This window comes from Dendrobates tinctorius, unplaced genomic scaffold, assembly GCF_039654945.1.
Source record: "Dendrobates tinctorius isolate UK_male_01 unplaced genomic scaffold, ASM3965494v1 ptg000004l, whole genome shotgun sequence".
Classification (NCBI taxonomy): domain Eukaryota; kingdom Metazoa; phylum Chordata; class Amphibia; order Anura; family Dendrobatidae; genus Dendrobates; species Dendrobates tinctorius.
Window position 1 is genome coordinate 138801 of NW_027361672.1, and position 27305 is coordinate 166105.

Genomic DNA, 27305 nt, shown 5'->3' on the forward strand with positions numbered 1-27305 from the left:
GAATAAGAAAAGCAATATCCAGAGAACAGACCGAGTCGTACACAGAGAATCAAGCAACCAGAACACAGCACAAACACACTCAGGGGTCACCACACAATGCCAAGGGCGAAAGTATAATTGACGGGGGATGGGAGCTTCCTGAGGCTATAAGAAGCTTTTCCAGAACCAATGAGAGGCCACCATAATAGGTCCCAGGTGTGCAGGTAAGAGTCTGCACTGAGATCAAAACATTAACCCCAGAAGTGCCGGTCACCCAGCACTGGTATCATGACACATGTGTCAATGTATATGATTTGAACCATACTGAGTCCACACTATTTGAAGTAGTCAGTCTATATTGTTTTAATTTCACCTTATTCAATGTGCTACCCTTCTGGGTTTCCTACATCTTTTTGTGTGGCTGGTTTATTCCAGCATAATGATTGGCTAGTCACAGCATAGCACCATGTTCTTCGAACATATCAAGACTAAACATTTCTTGTCACATGTTGGCAGTCCATTCCTCTATTCACAGCACCAGGTTTTTGGAGTACTTTAATTCATTAAGTACTAGTACTCCGTTTTTTTGGCTTGTGTTCGTGCATTTCTATTTTGGCCATGTCCATTTACTTTATTTGATTTCATCTTTCTAATTACCCATGCATTGGACCATGTTGCTTATGAATTGCCTTTATGAATGGTTGTCTCCTTGTATTAATGATCAAATTCTATTGACATGATTGAGGCCTGTTTTTTCTGTGTGCCCAATATAAATTTTTTATATGTGTGTCTGTGAATCTGTCTATAATTGGGTTGTTTATCCCGAAAGAAAAGAAAATGAAAAGAGATTCATTGCTCATATATGCGTTTATTCGTTACCTCATATACAGTGGGGAAAAAAAGTATTTAGTCAGTCAGCAATAGTGCAAGTTCCACCACTTAAAAAGATGAGAGGCGTCTGTAATTTACATCATAGGTAGACCTCAACTATGGGAGACAAACTGAGAAAAAAAAATCCAGAAAATCACATTGTCTGTTTTTTTTTTCATTTTATTTGCATATTATGGTGGAAAATAAGTATTTGGTCAGAAACAAAATTTCATCTCAATACTTTGTGATATATCCTTTGTTGGCAATGACAGAGGTCAAACGTTTTCTGTAAGTCTTCACAAGGTTGCCACACACTGTTGTTGGTATGTTGGCCCATTCCTCCATGCAGATCTCCTCTAGAGCAGTGATGTTTTTGGCTTTTCGCTTGGCAACACGGACTTTCAACTCCCTCCAAAGGTTTTCTATAGGGTTGAGATCTGGAGACTGGCTAGGCCACTCCAGGACCTTGAAATGCTTCTTACGAAGCCACTCCTTCGTTGCCCTGGCGGTGTACTTTGGATCATTGTCATGTTGAAAGACCCAGCCACGTTTCATCTTCAATGCCCTTGCTGATGGAAGGAGGTTTGCACTCAAAATCTCATGATACATGGCCCTATTCATTCTTTCATGTACCCGGATCAGTCGTCCTGGCCCCTTTGCAGAGAAACAGCCCCAAAGCATGATGTTTCCACCACCATGCTTTACAGTAGGTATGGTGTTTGATGGATGCAACTCAGTATTCTTTTTCCTCCAAACACGACAAGTTGTGTTTCTACCAAACAGTTCCAGTTTGGTTTCATCAGACCATAGGACATTCTCCCAAAACTCCTCTGGATCATCCAAATGCTCTCTAGCAAACTTCAGACGGGCCCGGACATGTACAGGCTTAAGCAGTGGGACACATTTTCTTATTGCTCCCACAGTTGATTTCTTCACTCCAAGCTGGTTGGCTATTGCAGATTCAGTCTTCCCAGCCTGGTGCAGGGCTACAATTTTGTTTCTGGTGTCCTTTGACAGCTCTTTGGTCTTCACCATAGTGGAGTTTGGAGTCAGACTGTTTGAGGTTGTGCACAGGTGTCTTTTTATACTGATAACAAGTTTAAACAGGTGCCATTACTACAGGTAATGAGTGGAGGAAAGAGGAGACTCTTAAAGAAGAAGTTACAGGTCTGTGAGAGCCAGAAATCTTGATTGCTTGTTTCTGACCAAATACTTATTTTCCACCATAATATGCAAATAAAATGAAAAAAAAACAGACAATGTGATTTTCTGGATTTTTTTTTCTCAGTTTGTCTCCCATAGTTGAGGTCTACCTATGATGTAAATTACAGACGCCTCTCATCTTTTTAAGTGGTGGAACTTGCACTATTGCTGACTGACTAAATACTTTTTTTCCCCACTGTATATCTATATTTCATATATGCCTTGACACTTTAGATTTGGTCCGTGTATTGACCATTGTGTGATATGGACCTTTGAGTCCACCTATCTAGTTGAGTCCAGGACTTGTATATCAAACTCAGGATTTTTTTGTCCTGTTCAGTGCAAGCGCTGTTTGCGCGTTTTTTTCCAAAAGGGCAAATTTTGTCCTTTGCAGGACTTACATGTTACGTTTGCCCATTAGTACTTTATCAGTATTCATGGCTAAACCACATTAAACTTCAAAATGCTGTTTGATTGACTTTTTATAGGCTAATCTACGCAATTTACATGACTCATATGTGATGCTTTGCGCATGCGCTGTGTGGCTCTTACTTGTTTATATTTTCATTATTGTATATCATCCTTTTTTTGAATCATATCATACATACTAGGCTTTGTTTAACTTATGCGCCGTTTTTTTGATATACATTTGCTAGTTATATACAGGTTTAAATATATTTTCTCTGTGACTGATTCACTGATTCATATGTGACAGTTGCGCATACGCTGTGTATCCGGTGATGATTCTTTGGTATTATACAGATATTTTGTCTGCACAGGCGCTATATATTAAACAAACACCGCAGGTCCAGGCTGCTCCCATGCCATCAGCCCCTGTTTGGGACTTCTGAAAATGCTCTAATTAATCTTTTTCTTGACACTACTTGAGTATGGTTTGAGAAAGGCCTCCTAGTAGGTCGAAACGTAACCATAGTATACTCATATCCTGGATTACGATATTATACCCACATTTTGGATACTTCTTTTGTCTGCGGTGTTACACTATTTGATGCATTTGAAATAAAATAAAAATCCAAAAATTTCACAAAATCTTCAGGATTTTTTGCAAGATTAATCCACACTTGAGTGCGACTGTTTATCTACTGACTACTGTTTGTGGACCCTCCACGTACAGTCAGCACCTATCTCCTCCACAGCAAGAGTGCGCGTCTTTCTTCTTTTGCTCTGATATATTAAACAAAGACGTAGTCTATGACCTAATTGTGCCACTTTGCACATTTGTTCAGCGTTAGCGCAGGCGCCGTATAGTCTTTTGGGCTATTTTTGTGATGCAATAGGACGGAGTTGCTCTGCGCATGCGCCCTCCACCGTACCTAGCGCAGGCGCCGTCTGACTCTCTGCTCAACTTTATTGATATGCCTAGAGATGCTAACAAGATGGCCGCAGCCACGCAAATCCACCCATGCTTCATTCCAGTAAGATTCTATTTAATTAACTGCACTTGTGTTCTTTACATCATTATACTAAGACACACACTGATGCTCAGCACTTTATCCTCCCTTGAGAAAGCCACTTGGGTAGTGGCGATACGCGTGGGGTTTGCTCCCCCCACCACTTCATCCCACATAGGCATCATGCACTTTATCTTTGATGCACCATCATGCCTGCAGGAGTTCTGACTGATTTGCTCCTAGCCCTCTGACTTCTTGGTAACATATGGTGGCTGCTGCATTTATTCAAAACCACTTCAGGGGGGCGACTGGCTTTTTCTCTATTTATTGGCTTGGTGCTGTGAATAGCTTTTGCATATATAAAATGGCATTATAGATCATTGATTTTTATTCTACTTCAGTGGTTCAAGCTGTTTATATATGTTTGCCTTCATTTGTGGGGTTGTGTTGTGGAGGGTCATTGTATCATTACCATACGACATGACCAGTTCATGCTTCTGCATGTTTTAATTGTTTTTATGGGTCCAGTGTTGTACTATGTGTGTGTTTTTTCTGCATAATAAAAATATTTTTTTCATTTTATTTACATTATCTATGTGGTGTTCCCTTTTCTTGGGCAAGTCGCTTATCAGTTTTTAGAATGATGTCACTTTTGGGTACTTTCTGACATATAGGCCCCCAAAGTTAATTCAAATGGGATGTGGTAAAGGTTATTTACTGACTATTTTGTGGGACATAACTCTCTGGTTTAAGGGCATAAGAATTAAAAGTTTGAAAATTGTGAAATGTTCAAAATTTTTTGCCAAATTTCCAATATTGTCACAACCAAATGCAAGTCATATCGAGCAAATGTTACCACTATCATTAAAGGGAAACTGTCAGCTAATTTTTCCGATTTGAGATGCGGCCACCGCCATCAGGGGCTTATCTACAGCATTCTGTAATGCTGTAGATAAGCCCCCGATGTAACCTGAAAGATAAGAAAAACAAGTTAGATTATACTCACCTGGGGACGGTCTGGTCCGATGCCTCCCTTTTTCTAGCGATGACGTCCTCCTCCTTACTTCTGCCGCGGCTCCTGCGCAGGCGCACTATATCTGCCCTGTTGAGGGCAGAGCAGAGTACTGCAGTGCGCAGGCACCAGACCTCTCTGACCTTTCCCGGCACCTGCGCACTGCAATACTCTGCTCTGCCCTCAATAGGGCAGATATAGTACGCCTGCGCAGGACCCGCGGCAGAAATAAGGAGGAGGACGCCATCGCTAGAAGATGGGAGGCGCCGGACCGGACGTGACACCCATCGGACCGGACCCCCGGTGAGTATAATCTAACTCTTTTTTCTTATCTTTCAGGTTACAATCGGGGGCTTATCTACAGCATTATAGAATAAGTCTGGAACAGTTTGTTCCTCTTTTAAGATGCCCATACATAGCCTTCGAACAACAACTATTCTTCCTTATTTGCCCATTTACACTGACGAGCAAAAGGGTGACAATGTTTTGAACTTTTGACTTTCAGGTTCCATATCTCACCATCCAACTACAACTTCGAACGTGAGACTACCATCATTTTAGACAATCATCTTGGCAATCTTATACAGATTCTTGTCATGTCACTGACAATTTAATATTATTTAAATAATAATATATTAATTTAGAATTTATATATTATATAAATTTATTATTTAGTTAGTATTTTGTAAATCCACTTTTGGCTTTCAACACTGCCTGAATCCTTCTGGGTATGCTCTCGATCAGAATCAAGCATGTCTCAACCGAAATCTGATCTCAGGTCTCTTCTACATGTTCCCTAAGTTGGTGTATACTGGTCCACTCACTTTGGTATGTATACAGCTGTTTCTTGAACTCTACCCACAAGTGTTTGATTGGGTTGCAGTCTGGGGACTGTGGGGACCAATCCAGCATCTCTACTTCATTGTCATTGAACTATTTCTTTTTTCAATCTCAACGTATGCTTCTGGCCATTGACCTACTGCAACACTATGTCATCCTTTTTCATACACATAGCACACGAGTGTATGAAGTAACTCGTCTTGTAGGACACACATATAGCTCAGCATTGAGACCACCATCGATCCTGGTCAAGTATCCAACACAATCCAATTCAGATTTTTCATTCAGTCTCCTTGCTATCAGTGTATAAAATTCAGCACAAAGCCACACAGTCTGCCTTTAGAAACATTTGTTAAAGAGTAACCGTTGTTTTAATTTTTATTGCATAAATCAATAGTAAACTTTAATTTAAGAAACTTTGTAATATATTTCATCAGAGAAATCTGCTTTTTGTTCACCAGAACTGCACATTCAATTTCAAAATTCTCAATTCCCAGGTAAAATGTATAAGTGCCATCTCCAATCTCACTAATGCAAAAATCCGTCCTCACTAAATATACATTTTACTTGTGATTTGAGAATTTTGAAAATTAACAGTCACGAGGAGAAAGAAGCAGATTTCTTTGATAGATCGATTTATGGAGTAAAAATTAAAACAAAGGTTACTCTTTAAAGAAAGGCTCGTTCTGAAAAGCTTAGTGATACCATGGTACCATGATACCAGTGATACCTTCTCAATATTCTACAATAATCTGTGAGAGGTGTTATTGAAAAGTAGAAGCGCTTATGATCCATAGCAATTTAGCCATAAAGTGGCAGGCCACTGACAGTAACAAAGTGGGGTTGCCAAGTGCTGATGATATATGGTGCCAAGGGCATATTAGTCGCCAACACTCTGCTGACTCAGTAACTCCACAGCTCTGGCATTAAAGAGGCTTTCCAAAGTCTGCAGTCTGTTACACACTGTCACAATTTGCCTGAATTCCGCATGAGGTTGGATAGCATTGTGCCAACTAGACACCTGTGCATGTCTCAGTTCTCTTCTATTGACTTGCAGACTGTCAAATCATGACAGCATGTGGTACATACACGGTCATGATTCCCCCATGCTGGTGGGAATTTGTGTGACCTCATGTGCACCATATGCATACCTGCAGTCACATGCTGACTAGTCTCTCCTGGCTTTTCTCCAAAAAAGAGAATTGAGAGAAGTGCAGGATAGTTGGCAAATGATGCACAGGGAATACAGTGGAATTGTGACAGTGTGCGTGTCACACAGATTTATCTTCTTACACTGGACAAACCCTTTTTAAGATGCAGAGCTGAGGGTTATCCATTCCCAGAAGACAAGTCTGTGACTGCACACTACCAAATCAGGACAGTGTAATGTGCGTACAGTCACAATTCCATGTGCGAGTTGGCAGCAATTAGCTGTAATGTGTAGACTAGTTTATTTTACTTATCAGAATTCTCTTCTGTTGAGAGAAGCCGGGTAAGACTAGTCATCACGTGATCATAAGTATGCAAATTGCATATATGCGGTCACATGACTGCCCAACTGTATGAGAAATGCAGGGGAATGATAGGGTGTGCTCTGCATGCTGACACAATTCGGCAGTCTGTACTGACATAGAGTGACATCACACTTTTCTTCTGTAACCAGATAAACCCATATCACCAAAAAAACTGAACAGTAGGAGCTTCATGGCATGGGTTTCCATGACCGAACAGCTGCATGCAGGCTTTACATCACCAAGCACAATGCCAAGCTAGCGTATAGCATGCTGCCACTAGACAGCAATGTATTCTGTGGAGTGACTAATCACTATCCATTATTTGGCGGCCTTGTGGACAAGTCAGGATTTGGCTATAGACGGGAGAGTATTACATAAAACAAATGTCCTAAAATAAAAAAGTAAAAAATAAATAGCAAAAATTGCATGAAGGTAGTAATAATAAGGGTATTTAGGAAACATAATTTTGATCAAAAGAATGTACAAGCCATTCTGCCACGTCAAGGCAACCCTTGTGGGACAGTCCTACCTCTTGTATTTAAAACCTTTCCACTTGTCAAGTGACGTAAATGTGAACAAGGACCGAGGGACTGAACCACCAGTAAGGCCTCTTTCACACATCAGTATTTTTGATCAGTATTTCATCAGTATTTGTATGCCAAAACCAGGAGTGTCTCCAAAACAAAGAACAGGAGTCAGTCTTTCAATTATATTTTTTCTCGATAAGTTCCATTCCTGGTTTTGGCATACAAACACTGATGCAAAATACTGACCAAATACTGACGTGTGAATGAGCCTTAATAGCATAGGCCAGACAGGATGGATTTTCCAACTCAGAAACAGGGCGGTCACACCCTTATATGCACAGAATGCACATTGAACTAAATAAGAAACTAGGTCTGAGCTGAAAAAGTAAACTAATGTGTATGCAAAATGCAAATGCATATAAACACATGACCTTTACACAGAGAAAACCAAAAACAAACAAAAAATATCCTAAAATAAAAAAAGTAAAAAATAAATTGCAAAAATTGCATGAAGGTAGTAAATACAAGAGTTAGGACTGTCCCACAAGGGTTGCCATGACGTGGTGGAATGGCTTGTACATTCTTTTGATCAAAATTATGTTTACTAAATACCCTTATTATTATTATTATTACTACCTTCATGCAATTTTTGCAATTTATTTTTTACTTTTTTATTTTAGGATATTTGTTTTTGGTTTTCTCTGTGTAAAGGTCATGTGTTTGTATGCATTTACATTTTGCATACACATTAATTTACTTTTTCAGCTCAGATCTACATTAGTTTCTCATGGAGAATATTACATGTCTGACTGCATTGTGACAACAGTACATTTTTTGAGGCGTAGACGTAATCTCATAAGATTGTTTTTCAAGCGTTGGCCTGGGTCCCTTACAGTGAAAGGAAATCTTAATACTTCACCGTGCCAAAACATTTTGGACAGTTGTACAGTTCCAGCTTTGCAAGTTGAGGAAAGCCCTTTTCTGTTCCAGCATGACTGTGCCCCAGTACACAAAACAATGTCACAGTTCTGGTAGTTTGTGTGGCTAGTCAAGTTCTTTCACACCAAAGTCCTGACCTTAACCCATTCAAACTTTTTTCGAAATGAAGTAAAACGGCGATAGCGACACGGAACCTTTAATCCAATATCAATGACTGACTTCACAAATTCTCTTCTGGACCAATGGGCAACATTTCTGAAAACAGTGGAAACTGTGATAGTTGCATACTGGAGATAAACTCCATATTAATGTGTATGGATTTTCAGTGGGATGTCATAAAAGCTTCTGTAAGGCTAGGTTCACATTAGCGTGCAGGGGCTCTGCGGAGAGCTGTGTACTTCCTCCCTGAAGATCCGCCCACTTCCGCACTTCTTCCGTTTAGGTCCGCCTACTTCTGCATGCGTCCTGCGTACCTATCTTTAACATTGGGTACACAGGTCATGCAGATGCGCTGTTTTGACGCGCCCGCCAACTGCACAGGAACGCAAGTCTTGCTTTGCGCAGACGGTGGGTGCGTCAAAACAGCGCATCTGCATGTCCTGTGTACCCAATGTTAAAGATAGGTATGCAGGAAGCATGCAGAAGTAGGTGGACCTAAATGAAAGTACAGAAGTGGGCGGAGCTTCAGGGAGGAAGCACGCAGCCCTCTGCAGAGCCCCGGTACGCTAATGTGAAACCAGCCTAAATGTAATGTGGGCTTTAATAATTTAGTCCATATATTATGTATATGCTTAACCAAGTGTCTGATCTCAATGGGGAAGAGGGAAATAGGCTGTTGTCAGCTGAGAATGTTGTGATGCCTTCATAAACAGCAAGAGACAATTGGTTGACCCATCTGTCTTATCTGTATAATCACCATTAATAATCATTAACGAGCCTTGTTATAAATGCTAATTTCATGATTATCTTGCGGTGTACACAGGTTGCCGATATAAAGGCTCATCAGGTGAGGTGGATTAGCTAAGCCTCTGGTCTGGGTGGCCGCACAGATCCCAGGTGTTGGTGCAGCTTTCAGAGGACACATGGAATTATGGGGACTATGACTAACTGGAAACTTAGGAGCAGACAGATGAGGGGAACCAAGCAGGGGTAGATGCAAGTTGAAACACAGTAATACAGGCAATGGACCATAACAAAAAAGGAACACGAATCAAAATCCCAAGACACAGTAGTGTGTGAATATGGGCCTTAAATAGGTCTTTAGAGATAATAATCTTTATTTTTATATAGCGCTAACATATTCCGCAGCGCTTTACAGTTTACAGACATTATCATCACTGTCCCCGATGGGGCTCACAATCTAGATTCCCTATCAGTATGTCTTTGGAATGTGGGAGGAAACCTATGTCTTTGGAATGTGGGAGGAAACCGGAGTACCCGGAGGAACCCCACGCAAACACGGGGAGAGCATACAAACTCCTTGCAGATGTTGTCTGTTATTGATCCACTCCGGACCACCTGCAAAACTTTACAAGGAGCTCAACAGAGGGCAGGGAACCCATGAGAAGGGATCGGAGCTCTGGATAACCAGGTCAGGTGTGTAACAACCAAACATCCAATGAATGAGCAAAAGATTTGTTCATCTGGTGCAATAATCTTTTATCCAGCATAAAGGCCATGATTATCCTGTCCTGTGTAAACAGGGCTTGCACTTCCAAGAATTACTTTGGACTTCCTGTATAGACAGGTATTCAAACGACTGCCAATTGGTAAGGCTATGTGCACACGCTGCGGTTTTTGCAGCAGTTCTGCAGACAGTGTACAGTAGCATGTTATCCTATGGGATTTACAATTTTCTGTGCACATGCTGCAGATTTTTAACTGCGGAAAAGCTGAGGTTTTGAATTTGCAGAAAGAAATTACATGTCAATTCTTTTCTGCAGATTCTGCTGCGGTTTACCATCTCCTCCATTGTAGAGGTGATACACCGCAGGTCATTTTACCTGCGGCTCTGCAGATAAAAAATCCGCAGACCAATCCGCAGCGTGTGCACATAGCCTAAAAGTTTACCCACCAGCAACTGTATCATGTGGTCTAATCAGACCCTTAAGGTACTGTCACACTTAGCGATGCACCAGCGATCCCGACCAGCGATATGACGCGGTCAGGATCGCTGGTGCATTGCTAAGTGGTCGCTAGTGAGCTGTCACACAGGCAGATCTCACCAGCGACATAGCAGGGGTCGGGGGTCGCTACTTAGCTGTCAGACGCGGTGATCCTGACGTCCTCCCGCCCGCGTCCACACGTCGCTCGTCGGCGCCACATGAAGCCCAGCAGGAAGCTGACGACGAGAAACAGTCCAGGAAGTTCTCGCGCGATCAGCGATAACCAGCGGGGGAGCGGTCGGAGGTATCACACATAGCGATATCGCTAGCAATATCGATGCTGCGTCACAAAAACCAGTGACGTTACAGCGATATTGCTAGCGATATCGCTTAGTGTGACAGGCCCTTTACTCCACCTATAATTGTGTGAATAAGAACTGGGTTTTACCATTTCTCTATAATTGTAAGTGAACATAGGTGGCTGGCGCCGCTGTACTAATCCAGGACAACTCAGCTCCGACTTGGAGATCCCGGGTGCCACAATTGAAAAGGAGCAAAGACAATGTCCAAATCCACAAATGCAAGGAGAAAGTGGCACTCACATGCCATAAAATGTCCTTCTATTTGGATTCACATGAGGCAAACAGGAGAGTACAAAGTGGAGTCGCACTGGACGGCCGTTTCGCCCTAACAAGCGCTTCTACAGGTCCCATTTCTCTATTGTTCAAACCTTACTTCATCTTGTCCAGTAAACACACAGGTTAAATGACTTCTGACTAAGCTGTCAACAGGATGTCTGTGATTGGGAAATTACCTTAGATCGTGAGCCAATAAACATGTAATGAGGAATAAATTACTTGCGGCAATGTAAATATGGCAGGCTTCCATGTTGGATCTATAGGGGGTTTTACACATAGCAGTATCGCTAAAGCATCACCGATTTGGTGACGCAACAGCGATATTGCTATGTGTGATACATACCTCCGACCGGCTCCCCCGCTGTCTGTCGCTGATCGCGCAGCTCCATTTCTCGTCGGGCGCTTCCTGCTGGGCTTCCTGCTGGCGCCGACGAGCGACGCGTGGACTCGGACGGGAGGACGTCAGGATCACCTCGTCTGAAAGGTAAGTAACGACCGCTGTATCGCTGCTGCATCGCTGTGAGATCTGCCTGTGTGGCAGCTTACTAGCGACCATTTAGTGATGCACCAGTGATCCTGACCGGGTCGTATCGTTGTGGGATCGCTGGTGCATCGCTAAATGTAAAGGGGCCTTATATCTCATAAGGGCTAATAGTTTGATTTTCTTGTTAATTATTAGTATATGGTCACAGTTTATTTGTTATTCTCTTGTTGATTTCTCTTTTTATTACATTTACTAAATATCATTGAAAGTGCATGTGTAAAGGACATATAGATAAAAGAATAACTTCAATTAGATACATGCTGATGGAGTCCTCCTAGCTAGCTGTTATTTGCATAGAACTAAAATAAAAACTAAGAAAACAAGAACAGTATACATAATATAAATTGTTTATATTCTAAAAAACAAAGAATATATGTACCAGTAACAATATTGCAGGGTATAAATTACAATATTACACAGTAAACAGCAACATTCTACAGTGGCATCGCCCAGATACACAAAACAAAAGGAAAAAGAACAGCAGCTGTAAAGATCCAAAGAACAGACTCTTTCGATGTTTGCCTAAAACAAGAGTGCAGGTATCTGTACAAATACTTCAATACAACAGGGGCCAAAAGCTTTCAGTGGGCAGACATTAGTGCAGGCAGAACTGCAGTAAGGAGAGTGGTTTTATTTTCTGCATCAGTAAAGTTACAGTGCAAAGGACAGAAATCAGTGCTGAATACGAACTATATATTGTGCGTGTGTATAATTATATATATATACACACACACATACACACTAAAGCCATGAAATGCGAAGTGCATTGTGGCTCTTCTAGCTGTTCCTTTTATATGTTATATTTTTCTAAATATTTCTCATGTAAAAATACCGAGAAGACACTTGTGATATATTTGCTCGGAGTTCTACTTTATAAAAATAGAATTTATTTAAAATCAACACACACTACATATCTCAATTGTTAAAAGTAATACCCAGAAGTGCTCAGTCAAATACTACTCAACTCAACGACTGACGACAGTTTCAATGAAAACTGTATGGGCCAGTCTTCAGGTTTTATCTACTAGCATATTGTTGTTTTTTTTTATAGGATTACCTTCACTTTGATTAGATACTAATATTTTGGTAAATATATTGGCGAATTTCATTTTGCGCTCCCTACTAAAATTGCATCTGTTGCAAACAGAGGGAAGCAAATTAAATCCAACAGCAGGGTTTTGCTATGTAATCTGAGAGCAGCATGATGTAGAGGAAGAGACTTGAAACCAGTGATATGTCACTTACTGCGCTGTTTTGACGTTTAATAAAATTAGTGTTTTAATCAGCAGGAGATTAACACTACAGGACTAAGTCTCTCGTGCCTCATAGTCCAATTTCCCCAATACTGATTGTACATTGGCAGTTTTCTGCGTACATTAGCAGATTTCTGCCTATCAGTGGTGTGAGTGGGACTCATCATTCAGAGAACTAGTAGATCAACAGAGAAAACTGTTATTTTATCAAAATGACAGCATGCAGACAATTAAGTAAAATCGCTGGAATCAAGCTCTCAGCCCCTACCTCATGCAGCAGGTGCTCAACACTTTTTACATTCAAATGTAAAGTTTTTTTTTTCTCAAACTACAAAAAAAATATGGTCCCCCCCCCCTTTTAAAGTAGAGCTACTAAACTTAAATTATGATTTGAACGAAAATACCAAGTGGCAGTGATATTGTGCTGGTGCTGACATTATTAATGCTTGTTATGTGATCTTCATGCAGTGCCAGTGTGCTGAGTGTTGATGATTCCCGCCGTGCTCTATAGGTTTCAACAGTGTTAGAGCATTGGAAATCCCTGGGGTCAATGGTGCTGTGCTTTGACTGAAACTACAGTAAGTGTACAATGCGAACACTATTATCAAATTCCAGTGAGGCTATTACCAATCTGGTCAACAAATATCTGTTACAATGTGCAAAGCTGCACTTGGATGGGCAGATTTTTTTCTTGTTTGTTGGCTAATCATCGGCAAATTTACACTGGCCAATTAATTTGAACAAGCATTCTTATGAACATTTGCTCACTGATCGGCCCATGAAAGTAGGCCTGCCATATCTCGATTTCACCAGAAATGGGTTACGATGTAACAACAGGTCAATTATGCATATTTGTAAACACTTTGTCAGTTCCCTACTTTTTCAAAAGTATTGCTGTCAGTGAATTGAAACATTCTAGCTTGTCTAGACCTAGCCGAGCCCTCGCTTGTGCACAGATCATAATCTAGTCCACTGTTCACCCTGATAAAGTGGCCATACACCTGGTTGTCCAAGCCTACTACTGTTTCTCCAGACTCTTAAAATAGACAGATCATGGACTCTACAAGGAAGCCATAATCAGAAAATGACTTTTTTAGACTCGTACTTCCTGTTCTTTCAGGAAAAGTTTTCAGCAAGGCTCCTCATCAGCAGAGGAAGGACCGGTAACAAGTCTATACACCGCTGATAACACAGGACCCAATCACATCGACTCTGCGTCCACTCCCGTCACACTGACATTACACAGGCTCATGAGATGCGTCAATGTAAAAGATATGGCTGGAGCCTGTGTATTATGGCTAATGTCCATGTGTTGTTTCAGAAACAACAAGACGTTAGTGGCTAATAAATCTCCAATGGCCAGTGTGAAAATTACAAGACGTTTTATCACACAACACATTTAATACCTGGTTGAAACAATAGGTTGATTTTTGATGATAGCTTCAATTTAATGCTAAGCAATGAATGTGTTCACTCCCAAAGTAAATAAAAGCTTGAAAATAGCGAGTAATGACTTCACAAAGTATATTAGAAGGTTGCACACACTGTCTTTACGCAATAAATTATATTTATTTACAATAAAACAGAAAAACGTTATTAGAGAAGACACCTTCCCTCTAGGGAAACTTCATGGAGTAAAAGAAAAAACTAGAAAACCGTTTACAAAGATGTATAATTAAGAAGAGCCAAACAATTCTCTCTAATGTAGCGATAAAAGCTCTGATCCTTTAAGAAAGGCAGACAGAAGCTGGGCTCTCCACTGTCTCACTATTGCCAGCTGTGTGAGACTTTCTGCCTTTGAGGTGGAAGGCAAGGTGTGTGTATTACCCATCATGGAAATATTGGAATTTTCTCTCTTGTGAGAGAATTGGGCTAAGTCAGCACAAACTCTGTCAGCATTTGAGCCGAGTTTCAGCTGACTGTGATCAGTTTCTCTCGCATGAAGAAATCGCAGCACAGGTGCACAGAAGATACATACCGTAATATATTTTCTCCATTTTGTCTCTGTGAGCGTGCATCACGCACCCATTGACTTGCATAGAAGCACGTAATCCAAAAATCGGATGCACTCGCAGCATGGTGCGATTGTGTTCTCATGCGGAATCACATCACAAGTGGAGCTAAGATGGAGAATTTAATTTCTCCATCTCCTCCATTGCCTGTGCTATCGGTAATAAGAGTGAACTCGGATGACATGTGAGTGCAGTCCGAAGTTTCATGCGCATACATAGAATTGTATGTGTGTGAATGATCAGACGTGTAATCAGAGTATAAGAGACACTCGCACCATGCGATTAATTTCTCATGCTGAATCGGCATGAGAAAAAAAAACACAGATGTGAACTGCCCCATAGTATAACACTGGGCCGCGTGGTATCCGATAAAACATCAGCTAGCACTTAGCCATGTTATATGCCAGTGTGAGTGTACCCTAAAAATGAGGGAAATCACCTGATTTGCTAATAACGTTTGCTTGAGAAAAGTCTTACAATGTCATCTACTCTTAAATGTGTTTTTGTCAGAATACAAAGGTCTACATTAAAGGGAACCTGTCAGCAGGATTGTGCACAGTAACCAACAGACAGTGTCAGGTCGGCGCCGTTATACTGAATAAAATGATACCCATCTTATGGTTGTTTGGTTGTTCTTTAATCTTTATTTTTAGGTTTTTTGCTGAAGCATTTTTCTTAAGTATATACAGATATTCATTATGCAGACTAGACGGCAGGTCAGTGAAGGAACAGTGAATTGTCAGCAGTCGGCATTATGATTAGCTAATCAGAGCACCATATACATGAACCCCGCCTTAGGGTATGAGAATCTCATAACACAAAACTGAAAATAAAGATTCAAGAACAACCACAAGAAGGATTTCATCACCCAAGGTATCATTTTATTCAGTATAATGGCGCCGACCTGACACTGTCTGTAGGTTACAGTGCACAACCCTGCTGACAGGTTCCCTTAAAGGAGTAAACAGTCTTAGTTCTTAGAACACATGCACTGTGTTTTATTGCATAGGAAAATTGCAAGTGTTTTTAAAATGCTGAAAAATAATTAATGTTGTGTATGTCAGCCATGTGGAGGTGGCATAAGGAAACGTATTAAACATGCACAGTGATTTATCATGCCATGTACACCATTGTGATACCTTTCATGACTCCTTCATGCATGCATCCTAGGGACACTTTCTGTAATAATTGTGTAGCCTGACTGCATGATCAATAGTATCAACAGCAAGGGAGCTACAGGAAAGAGGCCGCGAGCCACATGCATTGCACGAGCAGATGGTTTGGGTAACACGAAGCAATGCAGATTATTTGAAATTATTTGAAATATGTAATACTGAAATTCATCACCGGCTTCCAATTCCTGGTGATGTGATAATTACACACTAGCATCGGATATCTGTCACAGTGACACACTGCAATATTCCTACACTGGCCGAACCTGACATACTGCTAAACTTTCAGCTACGTCTAATCTGGGAGCTGACATCCGAGAGATCAGGAAGCAGCAAATTACAATGATTTAAGTAGTCTGTAATTTAGAAAAACGTTTAACTCCGTAACAATCCACTTATTTTATGTACAATGTGATAAAATATTCGGATATGTAAAATTCAATAATTACATTAAAAAAAATTGTAAATTATCAGCCATCGTAAACTGTTAGGGTATGTGCACACATTGAGAAATTTCTGCGTCTCTTGGCAGGAAAAATGCAACTGCAAAAAAGCCTGTTTAGGCGTTTTTGCCACATTTTTTTGACTGATTTGAGTGAGGTCAAAAACCCACAGAGCATCGACAAGCTGCAGATTATTTTCTGCACCAAATCTGCAAGTCAAAAATACCCGTGTGCATGACACTTTAGGTTTCTCATTCACTTTGCTGGCATCAAGTTTTGCTAGCAAATCTGCATGGCAAAAACGAACCAAATCTGCAACGTGTGCACAAGCCCTTACTGTAGAAACTTAAATTTCATGTATAGTACAGGTTTGAACAATACAAATTTAAAAATGAAAAATCTAAAAATAATCATTTATATTTTGTGCTTATTACCCAGCATGATCAGGTTCCATAGCTAACACTATTAAATATATAATTGAATAATTGAAATACAAAATTATTCAACCCCCATTGCAAATTAGGTTTATTAGAAAAAAGTACAAACCTTTTGTTGGCATGCAATAAACCAATCAAATAAGAAGTGGTTTCTCCAAATGGAACACAAAATGCCAATTTTACTGACTGCTGCAGTCTTGAATGAGTTCTCCACTACTCATATTCATAGTCTAGACTTAGGATAGGTCATCAATATCAGATCGGTGGGGATACGGTAACTGGCACCCCCATAGACTAGCTGTTCCCAATGGCAGCTAGATGTGATCAGTTGCAGAGAAGGACAGCACAGCTTCATCAGCTGTATTTTGGCTGTAGAGGGGTGCTGCAGCTCCACTCCTATTCCTTCATTTGAATAAGGATGGATATGCGGTATCCGGCTGCAACCACTCTACTATACACTTGGCAGAACTGTGTTTTGCAGCTTCGTCACAGATCACTCCCGGACGGCGCCGTGAACATCCGATTGGAGGGAGTGCTTGGTGTTGCACCCCAGCCGATCTAATATTGATGACCCATCCTAAAGATAGGCCAGAACTATAAAATTAGTGGACAAACCTTTTAAGAATTCACCCCTTATATAGAATCCCTCATAAAAGCAAACATTTGAAAATCAGGTGTTGTGCCAAGCTGACCTGATGCAATGAGTGGCTTCATTAGTTACATCAGATGTGCTTAAGTTAAAACACATGAAATACCTGGAGTGGCAATGGATTGTTTGACTGTGACATTTGATTGCACGCCACAAGAGTGATCCAAAAAGTTAAGTAGTAATTGCTTTGTACAAAAATGGAAAAAGATGCAAAAAACATAGCAAACTCATTGAATGTTCATAGCAATACAGTCCAATGTTAAATGTCAACACTGACTACATTATCTGGATGTGTCAGAAAGGGGAAGCTAATGCCCACCAGCCACCGAATTCCAGAGGAGGCAGCTGGTTACAAACCCTTGTGTGATTGCAATAGACCTACAGCAAGATTTGTTGGAAGCAGACAGTGAGATTTTAGTTTATGCACTAAAATGCATACTAAATTCTGAAGGCCTCCATGCCCAAACTTCAAGGCGTGCAACTCTACTTTTCCAATATCATAAGGAAAAAATCTGCTCTTATATGCTCGCAATCATAAAAAGAAGCCACCAAACTTTTGGGATTCTGTTCTGTGGAGTGATGAATTGACAAACTTTTTGGGCCCATGGATCAGTGGTGGAGGAAGAATGATGCATACACTGAAAAGAAAGCGGTACCTAGAGTGAAACCTTGCCGTGATTGGGGATGTTTTGATTCTTTCTAGAATGGAAACCTGCAGTGTGTGGAGGACAGTGTGTATTCAATCAAGAATCAGGAAATACTAGAAGAAATTATGAGCTGAAGGTTAGGCCTAATTGGACCTTCCAACCATTTCATGCATACCTCAGAGCTTGACAAGGCCTAGTTTCAGAAGTTGTAGTCCTGGAAGAATCTGGAATTGCGGTCACAGACTTGGACCTCATTGTAAATCTTTGATAGGATTTGAAAAAGACAGCAGCAGCATGCAAGCCCAAGGGTAAAAGACGTTAGTCATGAAGGTGTTGAATAATTCGGAGATTGCAGTAGCCATTAGGCTATTTTTACACATGCCGGGGTTTTTTGCAGCCCGTTTTTACAGGCCGTTTTGCTGTGAATTTTGCGGTCTCCCGCAAAAGCGGGCTGCAAAAAACCTTCTCGGATCGCCATTTTTCCCTGTTGTAACAAATTGCAGGGAAAAAACAGCATTCCGCAAATACAATGTACTGCAAAAACTGTGTACTGTTTTTGCGGTACCATTGATTTAAATGGAGGCCGTGTCCGTGAGCCGTGAAAAATATCGAGCAAGCTGTATTTACGGCCCTCACGGCCATACGGCACACGGCTCTCCGATGTATTTTGGTCGGCCGTTTTTGCGGCCCCATAGAAATCTATTGGGGCCGCAAAAACATGGCAAGTGTAAAAGTAGCCTTAAAAGTGGCATTTTGTGCTGAATTCGGAGAAACCACTTGCTATATTAGTTGTGTTGTCTATTTACATTTTTCTTTATTGGTTTCTTGCAAAATTGGGAGGTTGAATAATTTTGATTCCTACTATAATGGCCATTCTTTATATTATAAATTGGTCAAAAGTGACTGAAAAGCAAAAATAAGAAGACTAAAGCTTCTTCATTTTAAGACTGGGTTTATAAGTAGTCACCATATGTTGACTTACTGGTTAGTGTGTAGAAAAATGAAGCGTATGGAAGCCGTAATGCCTGTTTATTCTTCCATCGCTCAGTTTACCTCTGAAACACACAGATTCACATTTCTGCTGACACAATATGAGGTAGGCAAGAACTAAATGTCCTCACTCTTTACAGGGACTAAACTACTGGGCCAGTATAACAACTTTTTTCAAGAGCCTGCTGTAAAAAAAAAAAAGGAGAAAAGTAAGGCAACATGGCGTTCATTTCATTTTAATGACTACATTAATGTGGCCATATAACAACTTTCCTGAAAAAAGCACAAAGCGGTATTTCCAATGGACTGTCCCTCTGTATGCTGACTGCGCTCTTTGTGACAAATTCTCCAACTATGACATTACAGGACGCAACTGTATCACACACATCACTCAACTCCATGTTTCAGTGACGTCACAAGCTGGTCACATGCTTCATTCATTCACCACAAAAATGGCTGCCTCCATTAGTGAAACACTTACTATAGGAATTAACACATGTTCTTTGGTTAAAAAACAAAGAAGAAACAAATGGAAACATCTTACTGTGCCTATTTATACAGATATGAATATTCAGTTTATTTTTATGAATATTTCTATCATTTAATTAAAATATAAGTCCCGGGCATCGTATAGGAATATACATGTATCTGTCTATATACTATCCTTTAGTCGCGTGTTTTCTGTGCAGCAAACCACCTGCCTACAAGGCAGACAAACTACATAAGAGGCTTTTGTTACAAAGGTTAGAACAATATTCCGTACTAGACCGAGTAAACATCTGAGAGGAATAAAACTGTACAGCTGTACAAAAATAGCTTCTTTTTCCCCGTCCATAGGGGTTTATACACAGGGGCTGCAGGAAGTGCAAATACTGCATCTTAGTTAATCCAGGATTTCCTGTTCTCTTGCTTTCTGGAAAAAGCTGATGCAGCTTCATTCCCAGATGGATATGGTGCTGCATCTTTTGTCCTGGGCGATGGGAATCCTTTCAATGTAGCACTCCTCCGCTTGTCAGGATTACATGCCTGTGCCCGCAAAGTGCTGCCATTGTCTCTCTTACTTGGGCCAAGTGCTTTGGTTAGCCGGTTGGGCCGCACAAACACTCCGTATTTAGGCTTGCAGCGGAAGTATTCTTTGCCTTTCACTGTGCCATCGTGTTTGCCTTAGAGAAAAATGAAGTTAATTGGTTAGTAAAGGTCTGTTCTTGTCTAAACACCAAATGAAGAATTAGTAGTGGGACGGTACAGATACTGTTACCTTATATACTATTTGACATTGGTGTAACTGTATCTCCACTTTTTATTAATTACTATGGTCTTTGGTGACATGCCAACTGCAGCACATGTGACGACTGCAGCAGCCACTCATGTGGGGCACAACACAAAGATGCAGGTGAGCACATTAAACAGAAGTGCCCTGTTTTGACAATAGGTGGGAGTCTCGGCAGTCTGGTTACCACCCACCCAAAATAATGTGGCTAGGTGATAACTTCCATGCTGCAGTTACAGGGAATCTGTCAGGAGGTTTTTGCTACATAATCTGAAGACTGTATGCTGTAGGGGTAAAAACACAATTCAGCTCCATGGATTTGTTTGCTTGCAATGATTTTTTTTTCAGCATTAGTAGCTTATCATTGCTGGACACAGCAGCTCCTACCTCCTGGTCCGACACACACCCTTGCCTGTAATGAGCACCTCACTGTCTATGGACTTTGTACATGGAGAGCCTGGTGGGGGTGGGGTTAGCTTCCTCAGCTCTGCTTCATTCTAAATATAAAAACTAACGGCTGCACCCAGTAATCTAAGTGATACATTGTTGGATTCAGCGTCTCTTTGCCTACATCTGTCTGCTCTCAGATGAGGTAGCAAAACCTGCTGACAGATTCCCTTTAATGCCTCTGCAGGTTATACAATTATAAAAGCGGTCATACAGCACTACTTTTACACTTTGCAAGTACTCCAATTGCTAACTGCAATGTATGGCTGCCCGCTGTGCGTATTACCTACATAAGCCCATGGCTGTTCTCCTGACTTCACAGTTGTCACGGTCAGAATAGACTGACTGTGGCATACTTTTACTGCATTGTATTTTAAAAGTAAAAATAGTGAATACGAAACTATCCATTAATTTAAGTGTAAAGAGTTATTCCCATGTTCTAATATAGGGAACAACTGCAAAGTGTGTGTAAGCATTAGCAACTTTGCAATTCACTTTGTATTAAACTTCCTCTTTGTTCTCAAGAAAGGAGCGATTTTTAACTGTTTACTGCTCGTTGCTTAGGTTACCGGACACCCCTGAAGTCTGACAGTAGTGGTTGAACATGTGCAGTGGTTACAAACTCTTTTCAATAGAGCTTGTAATCACTGTTCTGAATCTAGCCAAATTGCTAAAGCGCTCTCTTAAGGGCCCGTTACATGTAGCGATATTGCTAGCAATATCGCTATAACCTCACTGGTTTTGTGACGCAGCAGCGATATTGCTAGTGATATCGCTACATGTGATACTTACCTCCGACCGGCTCCCCCGCTGGTTATCGCTGATCACGTGAGAACGTCCTGGGCCATTTCTCGTCGTCTGCTTCCTGCTGGGCTTCCTGCTGTGGTGACGAGCGACGCGTGGACACGGGCGGGAGGACGTCTTCATCGCCTCGTCTGACAGGTAAGTAGCGACTGCCGACCGCTGCTAAGTCGCTGGTGAGATCTGCCTGTTTAGCAGCTCACTAGCGACCACTTAGCGATGCACCAGCGATCCTGACCGGGTCATATCGTTGTCGGCATCGTTGGTGCATCGCTAAGTGTAACGGTACCCTTAGCTACCAATACTGGCAAGCTTGAGTGCAACTACGCTCTTCTGATGCTGCAGAGATAAAGCAGCATTGGGGTCCTCTGCTCCTGAAGAACAAAGTAAATATTAACTACAGTATGTAAAGGGAAGACCATTTCCTAAACCGATATCATATCTAACAGAGGGTTACTCCAAAAAGTTTCCCTTAGACAAGATCTGTGTACCACAATGCCTAAAGACAGAATAATACCAGTGTTGTTATTCCTTACCTAATTGAACATGAAGTTCAACGCCAACCCATACACCACGGGAGAAGTCCACAGTGCCTATATATCGCACTGTTCCGAGCTTGTTGTCGCCAATACACACTTGGTCACCTAAGGACAGAAGGCATGGTGCGGTATGGGATGGAAGGTCTTCACAATCATCAGAAAGATCTAGATTAATCTTTTCAGGCGAATGGCTTTCATAAGAACAATGCTGAGAATTGTAGCAGAACAAGGTTTTGCTCGGTTTTTCCTCTGTCAGTGTCTGGTCAGATGCATTGTGGGGGTCATCAGAAGTAACAGAGTCATAATCTATATCATTTCCTCCTTTGCTTTCTCCTTTAGAAGAGTACATTGGTGGATCTTCATGGTGTTCAAAGTCTTTCCCATCATCTACTCCCATGAATTCTGTGAAGGAATGATCTTCCAATATATCACAAGTATGTTCCACAGCAACCTCACAGGGTAAAAAGGTGACCAAGTTTCCTTTGTCGCAGTCCATAGAAGTAGATGATACACTTCTACACAATACAGCAGCATCTTTTTCAGTAGTGCAAAGTGGCTCTTTATCAAAGGCACTTCTTTCCGTGAAGGTTGACTGGTTGTTTGGACAACTGTTGTCATTGGACTCTTGATGTCCACAAGATTTGCAATTTTGCTCTCCAGTAGCTTCTTGGTGCTCTTGGCTTTCCAAGTCTCTTACTTGGATGGTTAACTGATCCATACTTTCGCTACAAGCTACTACAATGTCAGAGAGAGTAATATTAGAAGCACTATGTGACACATAGCCACTGGTAACACTGCTGGTGGTAGGGCTCCGAGACACGTCTTTATCCAAAGAAGGAGAACAACCAAAATCAGCTTTAGAATGTATCCAGTCCCTGCTGTCCAGACTGGCATTGTAAACACTGAAGTCTGCAAACTCCTCTGGCACGTAAGGCTTGAAATCATCAAAACCAGAGGAGTGCATTACTTTTTTGGTTGATCCATCAAATTCAAGGTCGTCTTCTTCAGAATCCTAGAAGAATAAATGGCACAGTCAATAAAATGTTTTATTCCGGATTCATTTTTCCACCTAAGTGTAAAATAAAAAATATCGACTTTGTGCCATTTCTATGAAGAGCGTAACAGTTCTTGAGCTAATCAGGGCTCTACAGTTTTATATATATCTTGTATAGTTATATAGTATCATTGTGTAATATTTCTTACCCATTCTAGTTTTCCTAAACTCCAGATAGATAAAATACATAAATGTAAATATATATGGCATACAAACATACTTCATTCTCTCACTTGTAATGTAGGAAGAGCAGTTTCGGCCTGTGTATACACTGTGGATGATAACATGTAGCCATTATGTATTATGACATAATGGAAGCTGTTTGATAAAGTCCTATAAATTGCTCTAGAGATCTGAATGCCAATGTACAGAGCTACTATACTGAATTCACCTCCTGAAGCCTTGTGTACGGTACCTGGCACTTCTCAGACCTAAAGATGAGAGAGCAGCAAGTGAACTTAGTAGTGGATCAGTAAGCTTTATTAATAGAAATTACTATATATCCCAATCCCATGCTTAGTCCTGTTACTCCTTAGTTAACACATTTTAGTACTCAAGCACATTACACAGTATTTGAGTGATGCACCTTTTTAGCCTCATTTTTCCTTAATAAAAGTAATTATGACTATTATTTTTATCTTAAGATGTAATGGAATTCAGATAGAAAGCTCCATGATTACATGTGTGTGATGAACACTGGGGGACTACAAAGAGCAGAAACGTTAAGGAAACTCTCTCAAGGTTTTTGCTGTTTATTTTAAGAGCAATATAATGTTGGGGCAGAGGCTGATTCCAGGGATGTGTCACTTGCTCAGCAAATGTTGTTGTTTCAATACAATCAGTGTTTTATCAGCAGGAAATTATCACTGCTGGACTAGGTGGTGCATGTAAGATAGTCCAGCTAATCTGTGTAACCCCGCCCCCACCACTGATTGGCAGCATGCTGATAATGCACAGTGTAGACAGAAAACTGCCAGTGGTGTGGGCGGGATTATACAGCATTCTGACAACTGCTGCATCTACAGCAGAGAAAACAGAGATTCTATCAAAACTGCAACAAGCAGCCCAGTAAGAGATACAGGCTCTCTGCCCCTACATCATGCTGCTTTCAGATTATGCAGCAAAAACCTAATTACAGATTCCCTTTAACAGCAGGGTTACTTTCACGCACTGCAGATAACAAAAGGGAAAATAATAAGCAGCAATAAAAAATATAATACAGCAGCATGTCGGAGAACGGGAAATGACTTTTCCTTACCGTCATTAATTTGTATGAATGGTTAAAAAGGTTTTCTGGTGTGGCGATATGTCTTCTAAGTATACGGTTAGTGTGTAGGGCGGGGACAATCTCACATCTAGGCAGCATTATATAATGGCCTGTTACATAATGACAAGCTGAATGCATTTATACAGCGTGGAGTGGATACACTAAATGTAATCAAGCTAAGCTAATGACATGAAGCACATCCTCCCAGCCGCAGATCTGTTGGCTAATTGGGTTACATAATCATTCTGGTGTGGAGGCATTTAATGAACACAATTTACCATCACAGACAATATCCTGGACACAGCTGACGCCAAGTCTAAGGACAAACAGTGGAACAGGCATTTCTGATACAATATCGGAACACACCGAAAGCTAAAATAAGAACTTACACTGACATCTCGAGGAATATTATGGGTTTCTACTGGCATGCAGTTGGGATTAGGTCCAGAAGGCACCGCAGTGCCAGTGTTATTTGTCAGTGGCGAAGACATGCTCTGCAAAGGTTAAGACACACAACACATCACATAGACTGCAAAACATCACAGGAAGCACATAACACTGGTGAATAACACATGCAATGGCGACAGGAATCCATGAAAACTACACATGCTGTGTCTAGGACATATGACAGTGATGTAACAGGGCCACGTATCATGCCTCATTAGGGAAGGAGCAATTATCAGCTCTGGAAATAAAAAACGGAAACACGTAGCTTATGCTTTGATATTTTGCTGCATTATGTAGCTGGGATTATTAACAAACTTTTAACACTGATTTGTTTTTTAGAATTCTCTGTAAGTTTTGTAAAGAGCTAATGACTGAATGTAAAAAAAATTGAGATATCACTACAGAAAGTAAGAGGACTAGAACCCTAGTGCCACCTATTGGAAGTAGCAATCCTAAAAGTCAATGTCGACCCTTTAACGAGCCTTGTTACATGACTTAGGATAAAAGCCAAGCCTGAATCACAATTTGCAGACACTGTGTTTCGGGGTACTGCCCCTCGTCAGTGCAAAGTGTGAGATCTGGTTTGGCTGTGTGAGAGGCGTCTGACCGATATCCAAGAAGTATCATTTCTCCTTGCGGAGAATGACATGCTAAGCATGCCGAGATGAGGAGACTTAAAGCCGCAATGCTCCTCTGGGAAATATGCTAATTATGCAAATTGTCTCTTCAGAGAGGAAGAGGACTAGAACTCTCGTGCCACCTATTGGAAGTAGCAATCCTAAAAGTCAATGTTGACCCTTTAAAGAGCCTTGTTGCGGCTTTAAGTCCGCCCACCTACCACATAAACACCACCCACTTTCTAGGAACCAATTAAATTGTTGCGTGGGTGGAGTTTTATTCGGGTGGGCGGAGTTACATCTGCCAAACACCGGGATTTTACGCCCATCAAGAGCCATTCAGGGATTTTAGTGGCTCTCACTGGGGTGCCGCCTCCCATCGTTCACAGCAGGGATCCGGCTCTTTGTGTCGGATCGTTCGCGAACGACACATCACTAATGTACATGCTTAAGGCTGTCCAGCCGGTCCTCTGATAAAATTCTGCAGTCACTCTATATGTCGGCACTTATGGCTCCGCACACTGTCAGGATTCTCCAGCACTTATGGTGGAAGCGGGAAGTCACATGACCACAAGTATGCACTTTGCTTAGCTCTTGTCACTTTCCAATTAGACGTGTTCGGCCCCAGTTATTTCACTTGTACGGAGAAAGGCCGAGGCCGTCTAATCGGTGTGTAAGGATTCAGGAGTCACATAAGGTAACTACAGACTTATCAGAAGTCCAGAAAAACACGGCTAACTGGAGTCGTAGTAGAAAGCTATTATGCCCCCTGCATCATTTTGATACGTTTGTCACAATTTTATCCATTTTCACTAAATCTACGATCACTTGCATTTTGACATTCTGTTTGTCTTTTTTGGTTTTAGGATAAAGCAAAGGATATTCATAAAAAAAACTTCTGCTGCATATCTGATGAAATTGGAAGCAGAGGAACCGGACTGATTTTTACTTCTGTGTTTCTTTATCTGTCAGGTTTTAGAATGGAAGTAAAACTTCTACGTGATAACTTTCATTTCTGTCTCAAGAATGGACACAGAACGGTACTCAGACAGACCATGGGGCTCTCTACCTTACTTCAGTTATGCAATGGATCCATTATTAAGACTAAGTCTATGTTCACACGGTCAGTATTTGATCAGTTTTTTATCTCAGTATTTGTAAGCCAAAACCAGGAGTGGATGATAGATACAGAAGTGGTGACGTGTTTCTATTACTTTTCCTCTGCCTGTTCCTCTCCTGGTTGTGACTTACAAATACTGATGTAAAAATACTGACCAAATACTGACCGTGTGTATGTGGTCTTGTGTGCAACCCAAGGTGATTACATTCAGTAACATTTTGTGAAGAACTGATGAGGATGTCTCAACTGGATGAGAAGTTCTCAAAAGCAAGTCACCCACCAAACAGCTGACATCGCCACCAGGGAAAGCTGCAGCCAGGCCTAGATCCTGTCATCTCTGTCCTGCATCCATGGTGAAAGACTCTAGTAGTAACAGGTGAGGAGGTGGTGGGAAACCAGTGAAGATGGGAGTATGTTACCACCCAGCAACGCACCACAAGACACCATTTAGCCCAGGCCCTATGAGTATGTACATATCTTCCTTACTTAGAAACTCTAGCCACTGCAAACATGTAGGACACATGGTAAACAGTAAAGGACAATAAAACGAAAACTAC

At 41.1% G+C, this 27305-nt stretch overlaps 1 protein-coding gene across 5 annotated transcripts in view; it reads right to left on the minus strand.

Moving 5' to 3' along the window:
* Positions 1 to 11914: 11914 nt before the first annotated feature.
* The window catches only part of KIF13A (kinesin family member 13A), a 330019-nt gene continuing 314628 nt past the window's right edge, over positions 11915 to 27305 (minus strand). For 2 of the 5 annotated variants that reach the window (XM_073566092.1, XM_073566091.1), the window contains 3 exons: positions 24954 to 25058; positions 22241 to 23255; positions 11915 to 20349 (listed from right to left, as the gene is read on the minus strand). In XM_073566092.1, coding sequence (XP_073422193.1) covers positions 20066 to 20349; positions 22241 to 23255; positions 24954 to 25058 — 1404 coding nt within the window. In that variant the 3' untranslated portion in view covers positions 11915 to 20065. Of the gene's footprint in view, positions 20350 to 22240; positions 23256 to 23688; positions 23729 to 24953; positions 25059 to 27305 lie in introns of those variants that run through there. The other 3 variants (XM_073566095.1, XM_073566093.1, XM_073566094.1) reach the window with 2 other exon arrangements.